General features: G+C 42.5%; 1 protein-coding gene across 1 annotated transcript in view; it reads right to left on the reverse strand.

Moving 5' to 3' along the window:
• The window catches only part of znf827 (zinc finger protein 827), a 74,081-nt gene that overhangs the window by 20,228 nt on the left and 36,011 nt on the right, over positions 1-17,842 (reverse strand). The window contains exons 5-8 of the mRNA XM_078262648.1: positions 16,679-16,957; positions 6,567-6,815; positions 3,746-3,800; positions 3,517-3,617 (exon numbers count right to left, since the gene is read on the reverse strand). Coding sequence (XP_078118774.1) covers positions 3,517-3,617; positions 3,746-3,800; positions 6,567-6,815; positions 16,679-16,957 — 684 coding nt within the window. The remainder of the gene's footprint in view (positions 1-3,516; positions 3,618-3,745; positions 3,801-6,566; positions 6,816-16,678; positions 16,958-17,842) is intronic.

A 17,842-nucleotide genomic window follows, 5' to 3' on the forward strand; every position in this document is an offset into this window, starting at 1 on the left:
TTATCTGTAATATTGATGTCCTTGGGCTGCTGCAAAAACTGAATTTCACTGCTAAGAATCGATAAAGGGTTATCTTATCTTATAGTTTTGGTAATATATGTGCCACAAAAGGGTATTTTGTAATTAATCAAACACTATTTTATTGGATTTGTCATGTTATGTTATGCCTAGATCACTTAGTATCATTCTAAGAAATGCAAAATGTTCTGAGGGGAATAACACAGCTATCATAACTTGGAGTACTGAAAGAATATTTTAATGAACTCAACTTTGAAGAGATACATTACATTCACAGTGCATTTGAATTAGGTAATGAGTAGACATTATTATTAGTGTTCTTTCTAGGAAGTGTAGTAAAATTTAAGCAATGGGGTGCAGACCATGAAATCTTAAATGAGCACAGCCTGCTGCGACATGCAGATTGGTTTTAACTAAAGATGAAATGATTAGTGAATATAGTCAATCGACAGAAAATGAATGGCTAATAATTAATAATATAATTGTGAACATCTTTATCTCCATTCTACTGTAGGAGTGTGAATCACTGTCATTAAAAGGTGCTCTAAGCGATGTTGGGTGATGTCACTTCTTGTTGACGTTCGAAGTATTGTCAAACATAACGGCTAGCTCGTCCCTCCCTCCTCCTCATCGCGTCCCCTCCCCCTCCCTTCCGCACACTAACCCCCCACCCCCAAATCCTTCTTGTTTCGTGGTACAGGCTAGCGCAGTTTGTTTTTGTTGCCGTTTGTGGAGCCTGGGCTGTCTACAGAGGCTGTTTTTTTTTTTTACAGTGTGTTCAGGGGACAGGCAGCTAGCGGATAGTGAGGAGATGTTTGCTGTATGTGACAAAACATGTTGTAGCCTAAAAAATGCGTGACATCGCTTAGAGCACCTTTAAGGTGATAGAGGGAACATGTGTGATGGTAAATACATGCAAGTAGAATACAGTAGTATGCTAAAAACGATAATATAATCAGCAAAAACAGTGTTTATGTGTGAGGCTCCTCACACAGAGTAAAGCCACACAGGTGGCGAAGGTGTCACAACTCGAGACAGGTCAAGAAACTTAGTGTGACCTCGACCAACCTGCAGGTCATGGACTTCCTGACCTCCTGCATTAGCTGGAATCTGCCTTTCACCATGATGGCGGCCCTGCTATCCGACTATTAAGGGCTGATCACACTTCTGTTCTCTAAACTCATTGTCTGTGTATGGCTTATTCTGAGAATCTTAGACCTTCTTATGGGGCTTGTAGCTAAAGCTCAGCACATAAAAGCATTAACTTGTCCTGACTCACAAGTGAGACTAGACGGCCTGGTCACACAGGGTCACAAGAAGCCGGACGGCAAGGTCTCGAGGCCACAACCTGGCAAACACACTGATGATTGAGCCAGTTGGGGTGTGGCATGAGCCTTGAAGTTGGTAATGGTTTAATTAGTGCTATTAGACTGGGAGAGAGAGAGAGGAGGACACAAACAAGAAATGAGGGATTGTGCTAAGCCTCAGATGGCAAACTCCTACTCACTTATTCTTTCTTGCTTAAAGGGACAGGCTCACCATGTTTTTCTCTACATAGATAGCCATTAAAATGATCAGTTTTCTTTGCCCCAAAGATACTGTTGAAGATGATCGCCAGTTATATCGCTCTCAGAGAAATAGTTGTGGACAGAACGTCAATGTCCATGACTATAATAATAAAATACAAATATGTTGATTTTTCCTTTTTTTACATTGTCAAATACATTATTAAAATATCTGCAGTAATGGTGTCAGCTTTTCCTTTTAAATGCACAGCACGTGACAAGACAATCTTGACACAGCAGCCAGTTGTCACTCAAATCATTTTACAACCAGTACATTTTAATAATACTACAATAAACTTAGCTAAACCAAAAGGTGCGACGGCTTTTTTGGGAAATGTGGTATGAACTAACAGGAAAGGAGAGTAAAGTTCTCCAACCACTGAACAGAAAATCTGTTTGATTAAAGGTCTGCTTTACAGCTGCAACTTACAAATATTTGGAGCAGGGGTGATAAAACGGAGAAAAAGGAAATGAAGACACTCATGAAGAAAAAGAAGAAAAAGACAATGAAGAAAAAGAACAGGCATACAGTAGAGACACGCATGGAGGAGAGAAAAGAGTACAACAGTAAAAGAGCGAGCTGAAGCTTAAACACACAAGGGAAAGGGGAGTTGGGCTGGGCGAATTAACTTTCAGGACACTCTTGACACCCAGAAGCCAATCAGATTTTCATTAACTGGCAGAGGGACAGGCAAAGCTGGCACAAGCTAATTAACCTCTGGATCTCTCACTGCCAAAGGAACATGGAGGGAAGTTCTGGGATGCCAGGGAAGAGGGGAGGAGAAGGAGACGGGGGATGCCCTGGGCAGAGGCCCTCGGGTTGGGGAAATGCGTGAGAGTGCAGAAAGGCCGGACAGAGCTCTAAATATGAAATGGGGGAGAGGGGGTTTTACCAGAGAAAAGGGTGAGATTGTGTAAAGTTTCAGGTGGTTAATTGAGATGTGTTTGTGGCAGTATAATGAGATTTAAAAGGTGTCTTCATGTGTAGTTGGATGTTAAGTAACCCGCCAGGCTACAAAGCTTCTGTGTGAGCGTCTGTGTCGTGTGTGTGCAGGAAGGGTCTGTAAATGCATGTGCATGTACGTATGTGTGTAATGAGCATCTCTGCGTAATCAATTATTTCTCCCAGCTACAGTGAGAATAACTTGAGGACTTGGACGCGTCTTTGAAGATACTGTACTTTGAATGATGTGTACGTGTGGTACGGACTGTTGACAGTTAATTACTCCCTTGTTTTGGCCAGCTGCAGATAATTTTTCTGTCTAGTATTTCTTTGGAAATAATCGTTGTGTAAAACAACAAACATAAAGACACTGTAGCTGCAATTAACGATGTTCAGTATTGATTAATCTGCCGATTATTTTCTTGTTTAATCGCTAACCGAGTCTATGAAATGTTAAAAAGAAAATGGCATTCAAAACTTCTTGGAGTCGAGGACGATGTCTTCAATTTGCTTGTTTTGTCTGACCAACAGTCCAGAACCTACATACTATATATACAGTCACATATTAGGGCTGGTCGATTGGACGCTATATCAGCTATCGGTTGAGTACATCGCTGGTTGTTGTTGTCGTTGTTGGGCTGACGTTGGCCAGGAGGGAAATTTTAACATCTCGGCCAACCCCATCATATATGACAACAAAAACCAGCAAATATTTACATCTGTGAAGCTGGAAGCTGAAAATGTTCAACATGTTTACCAGAATGCGTAATTTATTATCACAAATGTGGCCGACTAATTGGTTAATCGACTTATTGTTACAGCTCTAAAAGACACAAAATGAGCAAAGATAATGTCCATCCATCTACTTCTAGCAATAAACTGATAGTGATATGTCTGTTCCTCTACAACTATTCTAGTCGTGTTTGTTGGTGTGTGTATGTATTATATATATATGTGTGTGTGTGTGTGTGTGTTTTACATGTGTCTTACCGTGGAATAGTGCCCTGGTAGAGGAGCTGGCTTCTGCGGGGGAAGAGCTCTTGGAGCGCAAGTTAAAGGGTGATTGTCTGAAGCACTCGTCCAGGAACGGACTGAAACATGATACATAATAATAATACTCACAGTTACATGGCTACTAAATTAAAAACATATTTAAACTATATTGCAAAATGCAGGTTATCACCTATCATAAAGCAAATACAGTGTATGATCGACTCACCTGTTTATTCCCACAATGTTAGTGTCTTTGTGGTTGTTGGCTTTGCTGACTTTTTCTGAAAAAAACAAAACAGATCAAACGCAGTCAATACCATACCATTAACATATTTATATTTTACCATTCATATTTACTCATTACACAATTGAAATCAGACCTTATGGCATTCCAGAAAAAGACAGTAAATGGACCTTGAGTTAAGAAACGAGTGTTATAGGTTTTCATTTTAAGTCCTGAGTCAACTGGATAGAACAGAGATTTAGACGTAGATGTATTTAGATGCCACCATTAATTTCGTCTGTTAATAAATGGTTACCAAAATGTCCTAAAGCTTCCCTGCACATTGGCCATTATAGAAAAGAAACAAACACTATATTATCCTGATTCCTTGATGTTTAACTCGGCTGGTAAAGCACAGGTTGGTCATGCCAGCATGGGGTGTTTTGGCCATCTGGAGTAGTGGGAGTCTCTCTGGTGGGCCTGCTGACCTGTGAGCTGAAAAGTTAGCCCAACAACACCAATTCTTTTTTTTAAATGGGTGGTCACATCAGACAACCCAGATGGCACGTGTGTATTTGTGTACGGCTGCACTCTTGTATGTAAATGGAGAAACAAAACATTACAAACACCTCTCAATATTATTGAGTCCTTTACCACCGACTGTGGCGTCAAAAACTGTGAATGAACACAGCTAACGTCGCATCAAGAAAGAAAAATTTTGATTTATTTCAAGACTTTATTTGATTGCATTACATTGTACAGATCTACCTAAAAGACCAGTACTACGTGTACAATAATATTCAAAAGGACATTTCTTCTATTCTTTGGACACACTAGAAAAGTTATCAGGGCAAAACTATTCAAATATTTCATAGTACTTTATGAAGAATAAATGCTAAATGTTTGTCCAACTAACCTGTGTCTGAATTGCAATGCAGAGTTTTTTCCCACTTGCATATCAACACCTGATGGTAACTAGCTGCGCTGTTCGTCTCTACTATTCCTAACTTCCGAAGGTTTTTCTTTTTCCAACATAGCAACATGCTGCTCAGAATAATTACAGTGAAGCAACCAAACAATGTGATTGATCAATCACCTGCTGAATTAGACGTCTCCTGGAGCTTAATAAGCCAGTATTATATTTCACAAAAAATTGAATATTTTCTCTTGACATTAGTGGAGGCGGTCCTTATTTCAGGCGAGGCAGGGTGCCGCCACTATAAAAAGGCTGCAGGAAATCCTGCAAATAGACACTGATATAGAAACATTAATAGAATGAGTCAAACGTGTCAATAACTGCTTGCGGTTTCCAAAAAGCACCTGTAGGGACACATATGCAAGTGGAAAACCAAGTGCATCCAAGTCCACCTCTGTATACCAGAGATCCCGAGTGCTGTTGTATGAATGAGTCTTTTTAGGTCAAACATGGTTGAAGCTTATGAACTGAATACTTGTTACACAGTAGTACATTTCTAGTTGCTCACAGAGTGATTGAGTCTTAAATACAAATTGTTCTAAGAGGTTTCTAAGTGGTAAGTAAAGTGATAATTGTAAAATTAGCTAACACCACAACATGGCCAGCTGATGTGAGCACAGACTATGGGTTTCAGTATTCATCCGTAAAGAGCACTATACAAAATGTCTGAGAATGGAGACATACTGTATGTGTGAGTTTCAAGGCGATGTACTGAAGTGAATTTCAAAGCTACAACCATCTCAGTGTTCAGAGCGACCTTGCTACTGATGTGTCTCTGAGGTCCTACTGCTCTGGGTAATTCATATTGATTGCTCATTGTGTGACAGCAGCCCACTCTGTTCCAGTCCCCCTCACATTCAGACCTATTTCTAAGGGGGCGGTTGTCGCTGTTGCAAGACTTGCGATACCCTGGCCTCCCTGGGTGGGCATAGTGTGTACCCCTGCTGCCCTCTCTACCCTCCTTATCCTCTGCCCCCCCGCTACAACCCCCCCTAAACACTCCACTCCGTCACACTGCTCGCCAAGGACAGAGGTCTCTTTCCACGTTGCCATGGAGATGCCGCACGGGAGAAATGTAAAGGGAGGGAGGGGAAGTGCAGGGGGAGAGCGTGTGCAGCCAAGTGTGCTTGAGCCGGCATGTCTGAAAACGAGTCGAGAGAGAGAAAGAGAGAGAGAGAGAGAGAGAGAGAGAGAGAGAGAGAGAGAAGGGGGGGCATTTGTGCAGACACCACTCCCCATGGGGCCTGTGTGAGTGTGTAAAGGTGTGCATGCAAGACTGTGTGGGAAAGAAAGACTGTCAATGTGTGAATTTGTGAATATGTGTGAGAGCAAGAAGAGGAAAAAGATTTTACACAAGCTTGTTTCTCTATTTGGCATTTAAGCGAAGCAATCCGAGGCTGGATAGAGCTAGGGTCACAGCCCAGGACTACAAGCCTGACCCCCCACACACATACTCACGCAGCACCTTTTCCCTGAGGGGGTGATGGTTCCACCTCAAAGCTCCGTCTTAATCTAGCAATACAAACAGCTGTCTGCTGCTTCAATGTCACTTTCATGGCCGTACAGGTAAAAAGCAGGATGTCATTACATGTCGTATATCCTCGACTTTACAACAGAGCCACCAGAGGACAGAAATGGAAACATGTAGGTTTTATGGTTGAGTATCAAAAACTGTCCAAGGTTTACACCACCGGTGCTGCAGGGGGAAAAACGACATGTTGCTCTGTGTGTGTGTGTGTGTGTGTGTGTGTGTGTGTGTGTGTGTGTGTGTGTGTGTGTGTGTGTGTTATGGATCTACTGTTGCTCAGAGTGTGTGTCTGACAGCGTACATGTCTGGAGGGAACATACCTGACAGTTTGAACAGTAGTTCCGAGGCCATTTTGACCGATATGTCCTGGGAGAAGAGGTCTTTCTGGGGGAGGGCCAACGTCTCGGGGAGGTTACTCATTGGCTCGGTCTTCTCAGTAGCCCCTAAAGTGCTGAAGGTCAGCAGGTGAGAGGCCGGTGGGGTGACTTCTGCAGGGGGTGGGTCCACCTCCATGGGCTCTACCTTTACTTTCACCTTGTACTGATCCTGGTACTGATCTTTGTTGTTCTCTGTAGCAGATGATTGAACAAGAGGACAAATACTGGTTAGACTCTGAAGAGATTTAACCGTTATACATTATCTGAGGATAAAGATTTTTGTTATATTCACAGAATGGAGGTTACAGTGACCGTTTTAAGGATTATACACTAACCAGAAAAATAGAGATCCGTGCAATGTGATGCAGTGCAATAGCCTTTGCTTTTCTGTCTTTGTGCTGATAATACTCATCTACGTTTACTTAAGTAGGATATTAAATGCAAGACTTTTACTTGTAATGCACTACTTTAACACAGTGTTATTAGTACTTTTACTTAAGTAAAGGGCTCAAAAGGCTATACACTAAGTATGACATATGAGACCCTCACAATACCCATCTTTATAGCCTTGATATGGAAAAATCCACAAAAAAACTATGTAAATAATCTAAGCAAAACCCACCAAAACAAAACACTTTTTGACTTTCACCCGGCTGTACAAGTAAATAATGCATCCAGCATACACGTTTAAAGATGTTAAACCCTGAAATAGGGAAATCCAAATAACATATATACATACAACTAAAGCCGAGCCGGTTGCTATCTAGCTGTGTAATTATTAGAGCAAGAGGGCATCAGCAGGTTACACTGTCGAGTGTGGGAGCTCATGTACATTCACTGAAGCAAACAGGAAAGACACCAAAACACTTTAAAATGGTAACTAAAAAGCAAGTAGGATAGAAGAGTCTCGGATTGAAAGTCGTTTTCGTTCAGCACATGAACAACGGACTGAAAGGGTGAAAACAGCTGTTGACTCACTTCTCATACAAGTTCACAGAGGTGAGGCGAAGTGAGCAGGCTAAAAATAGTCTAGATGGCATCTGCGAGGAATGTCCCGAGCAGATCTGCAGAATCAAACACTGACTCTCCTCTCTCTATGGATATTAAACAAAAGGCTAAAGGCAGCCATAAAAACAATATTGGAGAATATTAAAAGGAAACGGTGATGCAGGCTTTATTTTCTTAATGCAGAGCTATTCTGTTGTTCTCTAATGGCCACTGTGGCTACATTTACTTGATTAAATGTAGGTCTACTTTAGACTACATTAAGTATACACTGCTAGTAGTACATACAGTAAATACATAAATAAATCATTGATTGGTACACCCGTTAGCATCTGTATATCCAAGGTATCTGATCTTTGAAGGCAGGGATGGCAGGAGGCAGTGTCTCAGTGTGGCGAAAAGCAGGAGCAAGACAAAGCAGTGCGGTTGATACAGTGCTGCTGACATGGCGACTCAGCACGATTATGGGATACATGAATTTGGCAGGGCATCGGGAGCAGTGGGAGGGGCAGGGGGGGGAGGTTAGAAGAGCTGGAGAAAGAGTAGGGAGGGGGGGAGATACAAGACAGTAACCCTGCGCTAACCCTGCCACCCCTCCCCTTCACATTCTCCACTCCTCTGCTGAACGAGGCCAGTGTAAGAGACCAAGACTGGACCTGCAGTACATTGTGGGCATGTGTGAACACGCAAGAGTACTGAATCAGTATGTGTGTACGCTACTGTGTTTATGTGGGTGAATTAAAGTGTAAACTCCCCCTTGCCACCTCCCTAAGGTCCAGGTGGAGCCAGCATGTGGGGGACACTGACAAGCATCAGCCGCACTAATCCCTTAATCAGGTGGCCAGAGTTGGCCAAGAGTAACCTAGGAGAGGCGGATGGAGGGGCAGAGGAGGAAAGAGGCGGGAGGGATGGGAGGGGGCACAGCTCTGTAAGGGTCAACAAAGGGACACGCAAGCTTCCATCATTGGATCACCACCCCAACGACAGAGGCTGAGTGGACGGCTGCGCTGCAAAAACACACACAGTTACACACAAAAAAAACGCATCCATGTACTAACATACTATATGCACTTGAGCTCCCAGCGCAGGGACAAACATGCTTACGACTCAAAGAGCCATTACAGAGAGGTCACGTGACACAGAGAGAAAATGTTTGGCCGTAAAACACACTGACACCACGTTGAAAGCACCGCATCACAATAGGCCAGATCAGAAGTCTACCTGTCGCACAATGAAAACATGGCCTTACTCCCACACTGGTAATAGCTATGACTTTTTGGTCAGGGTCATGACCTAATGTTCTGAAGCCATAAAAAGCAGCCCTCTGTCTGCCTGAATCCAGCTTGTGTGTGTCTGTAAGTGAGAGCGTGAGAGTGTGTGTGCATATGTGTGTTTGTGCCCTGTGTGTCTATGGGCGCATGTGTCATCCCCTCTGGTGCAGAAGCCTCTTCTGTGATACACCAGCTGCCATTAGGCCACAGATCAGGTCTGGAAGAATGTGTTTGTACAAAAGTGCCTGTGCCCTTTCTCAAACAATATCACAGCTTCTCCCTAGTGTCAGAGTTGCTCTAATTCCTCTGAATATTACTTCAAAATATGCCTGTAAAAAAATCAAGCATATTCTTAAGAACTATGGGAAATAAAATGGATTTAAACTACAGGATATGAAGTAATATGTGTTTTTATACATTTGTATGATAGTTGTACCACCACCGAAATATTGTGATATTTCAAAAACACGCCAATAGATGGGAGCCATTTTGTGGTAATATTTGTGAGATATTAGAAACAAGGGAAACTGATTTCTTTAGTATTATTTCATTAGAAATAATCTCATTTATACGTTGTCATGTTCACAATTTGGCCTAGATTTTGAAGAATATTAATCTTGCAACAAAATGCACAATGTCCTTTTCAGAGTTTGACTGGCTGTCCTCGTGCCTGAACATAACATTGGGACAACATGGTCCAATGTAACTATCTGTACTATTATTTAATTTACCAACATCATATTGTTTTATATAAATACAATTTTTAAAACCTTTAGTGCAAAAATTCTATTCCCTTTTCTCCCCCGAAGGTTTCAAAAGTGAATTGCTTAAACGTTTTGCTAATTTAGGAGCAGTCATAACAATAACAATTAAATACACATGTACACATCTTTATTCTCCTGGCTGTTTGTGTGGTAAATAAGCAGTGAACTTTTAGTTTTAGTTGGGTTTTTACCTTCAGTCCTTAAGATTCATGTCTCTGCTTAAACAAATGCACATAGATCCTATTCACAAAGCTCTACATGACATGACTTTGCGTAAACATACACGGCACTTTCCTAAAAACAGATGGCGTCTTATCTGTACACATTCTGAGCTATCCACGTGTATGTCTACGCTGTATACAGCGGATGTAAACATACATACCACGTGGCATCGCCACGTGCCGTGCTATCGCAAGAACGTCACACGCATGTAAAAGAAAAAAAGGTTGGGTTTAGGGAAAGAACATTGGGAAAGGCTTTAGTAACACAAAAGAAACCCGACAAAAACACAACGGTGACTAACGTCACACGCTTAGGAAAACAAACGGTTGGGTTTAGGAAAAGAACATTGGGGAAGGCTTTATTTATATATATATATATATAAAAAAAAATTGATAAACACCACACACGGGACGCGATCCCGGCTCTCCCGGGTGAAAGTCCTGTGTTCCGCCACCCCAACCAACCGCCATCCTTTCATACTAATCGCTACGGCAATAATTCACATGTAATGTAGGTAAATAGAGGCCAAACAGAGTTGATAAACACGCTAAACAACGATTATGCATCTTGAAAACACGCAAAAAAAAATGACATACAAATTGTGTCATACATGTACATACATACGCCACTTAGTGAGATCAGTCTGGCATGTGAAGCTCAGCGTAAATTCATTCAGGAAGACTTCTAATAACTTCAATCACCGCTCTCTTCCTAAAAACTGATCAGCTGTTTCGAGGCGTTCACTTTTCAGTTAAACCAATCAGAATCGGCCATGAATTTCACGAGCCAATCACAGCATGGCATCCCTGCTTTAATTCCATTCTTCTCTCTGCTGCTGTCAGCTGTCATTTCAGGCAAAGCGTGCAACCCTCCTCCTCCCCTTCCACCTCCCGTCATCGTCACCCACGGCACCCTGGGTCCTCCTCCGGCAGACCGCTCTGTCGACTCCTTCGGTCCCGTCTTCGGGCTCCTTCAACGCCACCACCAGTGCCTAGACTCCATCGGGGGAATATGCCTGGTTTCTCTACCCCTTTAAAAAATTATTTTATAACGATGGAGTCTAATCTCCAAAGACATTGTACATTTCATATTATGCATATGTACAATAAACCTTTGCATATCTGCGACAAAGTCTCTCCTGATTGAAATGACAAACAGGTTGTTTTTTTTTGCATTAGTTGGGTTAAATGTTGTCCAAATGTGGCTGCAAGGCTGCAAACGAGAGCTTTTTTGAGCTCCATTTGGTTTTTTAATGGCAAACATATTGCACAGTTTTACAATGTGTGTCAATGTGATCTGTATGCCAACCAAGTTAATTTACATGCATATACTGTACATACCTTGTTCCCTCTGATGCAGCACTACTCAAGTTTTGAGTCAGAATGAAAGTGATTGGGGTTTGTGCGATGTTCTGTTTTTAGTGATCAACTTTGACCTCAGGTGTCTACTCGAATCTGCGTAGATGTGACAGCCTTTTTTGCTGAGAATATACAGTAGGAAGGCACAGACCCAGGCCAGATTCGTAACTACACTTAGAAAAAAAAGGTCACGCACCATTAGTGACTTAATGCATGCAAAGTCAATTTATTGCACCACTTTGATGCATCGATGGCACAGGAACAAAAACTTGAGCAGACAGGCAGTGAGAGAGATAGTCAGAAGAAGAGGAAAGGAGGAAGGTTAAAGAAAGGGAAAACAGTGCCAGAAACGAACACCCGAGGGTAAGAGAGGAAACAAGAAAGTGGGATGAGAGAGAAGAGCTGGGGGAGGACAGAAGGATGAGGAATGGCTCGAGCCTAAATGACAAGCTCTCCACCTCTCCCCCCTCCCGTTGTCTTCTCTCTCTCTCTGACCTGCTCAAACAGGGGTGAAGAGTTCATGTGCTTCAAAGACTGCAGTGTGGAGACTGCATGTCATGTGGGAGCCACAGCAGCCTTGCCTGCAGACTTCACAGACAAGCTGCTGCTACAATTGATCCTCAACCAGCTAGCTCTCAGTAGTTTATAGTTTATAGTTTGATGCCTCCAACAGTTGCAAACTGCAGCTACATCGGACTCTAGAGCAGCACGCTTGATAAACAGCCCATAAAGAGCCAGATATTATAAAAGTGGTCCTAAACAAATAGCATTTGGTACAAGCCGGAGCTGGTCCAAGACTAGGAACGTTTCATCCTATAAGGTCAAGACAAAAGACGACAAGCGATTTGCCTCGGTAATTCTGTCAATCATGTCCGCATATAAAACTGCATTTGTGACAAGAAGCGAGTGAGACAGAAAGAAAGAAGTGGAGGTAGGAAGGGTGGGAATAAAGAGAGGTCAGCGAGCGGCCACACTGAGGGGTCATGGTGAGGACACTGTCAGAGCAGTGTAGGGCTTAAAATACAGTAATACTGTACAGTAATGCTAGTGTTGTGGATTTGAATGGTGAACTGCTTACACAGTCTGCTGTGATAAGCAATATTGAGTAAATAGTGAATCCTTTTATGTGAGTGTATAGATAAATAATGAGCATTACATTCCATTTTCAACTAAAAAGGGAAGGGCTATATATATATATATATATATACACTGGAAGCCAAATAAATTGAGACTTCCCATATTATTTCACCTATTTATATTGTTTTAATTTGATTTAAGAACGAATTTTCTTTGTCACTTAACAGTTGCTGACCAGTGCTTCGATACGTTTTCCTAACCTATAATTGTGCTTTACTGTCATGGTGTACAGTCGGTAGGAGTAGTGCTATGACATGTATGCTCCATACAAACGAGGTAGTGTAAGGCAAGGTGTTGGTGAACTGTAAATCAAGTAAATAAACACATTCTACAACCAGACACGTGTAGAAAAACAACAAACAACAATGTCAATAATTCTGTCTGCATCTATCATCCTAAACTGCTTTTGGACTTTAGGAAAGCCTTCTACTTTGCTTGACTAAATCCCTACAGCTACCTGAAGGCAGCAGGATATGTACAATGTGCGTTTTATCTGTAAAAAGTGCCGCATCAAAGAGCAGAGACATTACACACATGATCCACTGAGCTTACCTCAAGGAAGTCATGCACAACCAACCAAAATCTGCACACATCAGGCTGGTCTGTTACAACATAGATGGTATTCTGCTACTTTATCTGTTGCATTTTGATAGCAAAATGAAGCGTTACGGCAGAATTAAAACAGGGAATGTGTTTAATTAAATGTAACAGAAGCAAGTCAAGAGTTGACTTTTAGGCAGAACAAAAGCCCCACAAAACTCTTAATGGATAGTCGTGTAACTGTCAGATGATACGGTTGACAGTGACGATGTCCACACTGTAGGCTGACAGCATGTGGTATGTCAGTCAGATGTGGCTCCTACAGTAAAGGCAATCATGTGAAATCTTTTGAGGGAAGGCCAGGTGGAGCTGGCATCCTTTGATTACAAACAACATGAATTATCACTCAATCAGTTTTGGCTACTGCTGTAAGAACTGCCAATGCTTCGGGAAATCGACACCCACTTTCTAGCATCTTGCTGCATGCAGCTAATTGCTCTGACGCACAGACAAAATCAAAACAATACAGTTTTCTTAAAAAACCATGGGCATTAACCATCACTAGCTGGTGGACCAAACCAGGGATTAACACCAGTTAATATTAAACCTACATTTAAATGGTAAACCAGAAAAAGCTCAGATGGAAGGTCCATGTTGCTTTGCTCCTGCTAGGTGCGTAAGTCAGTTGTTGTTTTCTATAATAATCAACAAAAAGAACCTCACAAGCCAAAAAATGTGTTGCTGTCAGTTTGGTTCGAAGTCATTCTGCTCCTTAGTGGTCAATGTTGCTTAATGCAACTTTTATTATGAAGGTAACGAGCACTGTAGAGGAGAGAGGTCCTGTAAAATGTCTTCAGAGAGGGAAGGCCTGCTCCTAAGGAATGAGGAACGAGTTAAGGGAGAACAAAGTGTGATTTCACACCTATAGTGAGGGTGGCTGGATGGTGAGTGGGTGGCACGGCTGTTACCCACACGATGCCAGTCTGCCAGGGCACCACCTAGGGCCCTGTACCCCTCCTTCTCCCTCCCTTCCTGTGACGGCATGTTCCCCTTGCCCTGCAACACCAGTGCCCATCTGCTAGGACACGTTAGCCTCTGGCGCCAGGGACTATTTAGCCTGGCGTAATTAGCCCCTAGATACCAGCAGCCTGGTTTTAAACAGATGTGGGGGAGGTAGCGCTTGCAAGGCGACTCAACACGACCAACCAATGTTTGATAAGGAAGAGAGGGGGGGAGAAGAGAGAAGAGAAGAAGAAGTGACCTAGTTAAAAGGAATGATGCAAGTAATGTTACAGCACAATGGGCAGTAATGATGACAACCCCATTTGCTCGGACTATCCAATGCCGTGGTCGAAGAAGGATGAGCAGTGGAAATCTAATTAGGCTGTGTCCATTTGCTGCACGACAAGCAAAGATGAGAAAATTAGACATGTGATAGACAAAAAGTGATGTTAAGAACCAAGACGATGCTTCGTCTAAAACTCCCCAAAGTGATTTCCCTATTCAAGTATCCTCACTGGGTTATTGTGGTCTGGGGCTAACCTTTAACAGGGGACAGAGAGAGGTTACTGTGTCAATGGCCTTGAACCTCATGACCGTAATCACACGTGACTGTAACGACATTGACCTATCCCTGGCTCTCTCCTTTCCTCCTCGCCATCTTTTTTTCTCCTTCCCTTCCCCCCAGGGTCATTTGAGGGTCCAGACTCTTGTCAAGGCTGTCACTCTAGACAGCCCTCTCCATCTACCGCCCCCGCTGTTGCCATGGCAATGGACGGCACTGCGCTCCGAGGACTGTGTGAGGGGGCAGAGGGAGCCAGCGGACGGATGAACGCTGCAGCATCTTTCCCTAACCTAGGTCAACCTTGCAGAGCTAGTGTAAGTGATGGGTGGGGATAAACGCCGGCCATGCTGCTTGAGAACCACATAAACTGGCAGGATAACATCAGTGCAAGGAATTGGAAATGCCAGAATTGATGGGAAAGAAAGAGGGATAACAGTGATGAAACAAAGAACACAGGTGAAGGCAGTACAGTGGAGGAATTACATACTTCCCACATCATTCTCTCAGAGTCTCTTTCTGATTTAACACAAAGGCCAGTATCTTAAATGTGTTTTCTTGGTAGTAATCATGTCATCTTTGTCTTCCTCAAAAGCACACACAAAAGCACACGCACAGGGAAACGTGACCCGGGGGCAGGCAGTGGAGCAGCACACGTGTAGTACCACAGAGCTCCCAGCCAGCATGAGTCACTTCGAACACCAATCAACCCAGAGAGAACAATGGCAACCGGTGTGTGAGGTGTCTGTCAAGCATACACACACACTGGCACAGGATGAAGAGCCGCGGATGGAGTAACGCCCCCACTGCGCCACCATCAGACTGCCATTTGCTTTTTAAATACTGTAGATGCATATTTGCACGAGTGTGTAACATTGTAAATTGTATGACTGCATAACTCCATCGTTGTTATCATTCCAATGCTGAAACCAGTCTGTTTTTTTTTTTCTAATGGAAAGGTAGTCCAGAAGGCCTGCTTGGTAATAGATTCAGTCAAATTTTTAAATATTGTATATATGTTTATCAAGAAAAATGCAGACAGTATTGCAATTAATTGTTAAATCGGGAAATAAAAAACATTTTAATATAGCCAGGGAAGCCATCTCTGTTGGTACATACTGATACACACTTCAGCAAATTTCATTCTTGCCTGAGAGATAACCTCCAGCAGCCCACAGCGGACAAACACCTGTCCATAATACACTTGAACTGGACCTGGCATTCAGTAGTGATTTTGGATGTAGGCTAAAATACGCAGCAGCAGCAACAACTGTTGAAACAACAACACAGGTGCAGCAGCACACGCAGAGTGCTACAAAATAAAGAGTCCCTGTCTGAGGACTTGTTACCAACAAGTCCTCAGACAGCTTGCGGCGCTAAAACCAGAAGCTGTAAAAGCTAAATCATAATTCATTGGATTAGGTCAGTGTTCCAAAAAGGTCGAGAGATACTGCCTGTCAAATATCTTACTGTTTAACTATCGGTCATCTTAGGTCATTTGAAAGCTTTGTTTTGAAGAGGAAACATTTGCACAAAACAAAGCAAAACTGATCCTAAACGCACTGCTTCTTGTACACAAATTCGGAGTAAACCATAGATACATGGGGGGGGATGGGGCTTACTGTAGAAAGAAAATGAAGGGTCAAGACAAGTTACCTAAATACCATCACAGATGATACAAAGGCTCCGCAGCCACCATCTAGAGCAGAGGCCTCAGAGAAACAAAGACTATTTCACCACATATGCTTTTTACACACAGGTCCACTTTGCTCACCTTTGAGAAGCCCCCAATTTCAGCTTGGTTAGGTGTGCCATGGTAGAAAATAACAGGACCCTTTTATGGCAGTCAGTGGCATACCTTTGGCCTACAGCTAACCCTGAGCTGCTATTGGCTGGTCTGAAACTCCAACAGCCAACCAGCACAACAAATATTGATAACAGTGCACAGCCTGTTCTTTCCTAGAAATACTTCTGTATAGAAGTTAACAGTTTATGCAAATATACTTGAATACGTTAAAAACCAGTGTTACACAAACCTAGTAAATACTGTACATGCATTCAATAAAGCCCACAGATTTAATGTTTTGCTTAGATTTAGAATAATTAAATGGCCTGTTGCATAGGTCCGGTTGAGAACTATAAAGCTAATTTGCATTTCCCCCCTTATCGCACAGATCTATACATGCACACACCCTACCTGAAAGCTTAATCAGCAGCTCAGAGGCCACCTTAACGTTGATATCCTGACTCAGCAAGCTGTTCTTAGCCATTGGGCTTCCATCCCTTGGTTTCAGCGACCCTGGACGCTCTGTAGACGCTACAGCCCCCACTGGCCCGTCCTGGCAGAAAGCCGCAGGGAAGCTTGGCTGTACCTGGCTTTGGGACTGGGAGGATGGTCTAGGGCTCAACGCTTGCTCCACTTTGGGCTCCTCCTTCAGGTGGAATGGAGACTTGAGCGTCTCCCTCTGGTTGGCCGCTGCAGCCAGAAAGAAATGAAATGGAAGGAATGAGAAGAGATTAAGAAAGAGAATTTCAAAATACTGATTGTGACCAAAGAAGTGAGGTTTGCTGGGTATTTTGGAAGGTGTATGTAAAGTTTAACACAAAAATAATAAGAGGCCATATGTAGGCTCTGCATTCTTTCTATTACTGCATCTGCCTTACATTACTTACTGAGTGTAGGGCTGCAATTAACGATTTATTCACTGTTGATTAATCTGTTGATTATTCTCTCGATTAATCGATTAGTTGTTTGGCTTGTAAAATAAAAAATTGTGAAAAATGTGTGTTCTCCAAAGCCCAAGATGACGTCCTTAAACGTCTTGTTGTCTACAACTCAAACATATTCGGATTACTGTCATAGATGAGTTACTAGAGGAGGATTAACTGCAACATATTCACATTTAGTAAGCTGGAATCAGAGAGGGTTTACTTTTTTTTCATTAAAATGATTCAAACCGATTGATTATCAAAATAGTTGGCAATTAATTTAATAGTTGACAACTACTCGATTCATATTTGCAGCTCTAACTGAGTGTATGGCAAAAGGTCTTTAAAACTTGTATGTACCCAAGGGTCACATACTGCATTCTGTATACCACTCAACCTCTGGCCACCTGAAGTTTAGTGTTTACATGCCACAAGCACATTACATCAAGGGGAAAAGGACTATATATACACAACATAAAGTATAAAACATGAAAATGTAGATTAAATCGAACACAGTGGATTTTCACAGTCCTATCGCTGCAAGAGACACCACAGTTGGCGTGCTGTGGGCCAACACAGACGGTACAACCTCATGACTGTCCTCCTCTCTCAGTCTTTAGGGCATCCGCAACAAATTCCCAATTTATTTCCC

The sequence above is a fragment of the Sander vitreus genome, chromosome 2, assembly GCF_031162955.1.
Source record: "Sander vitreus isolate 19-12246 chromosome 2, sanVit1, whole genome shotgun sequence".
In the NCBI taxonomy this organism is placed as follows: Eukaryota; Metazoa; Chordata; class Actinopteri; order Perciformes; family Percidae; genus Sander; species Sander vitreus.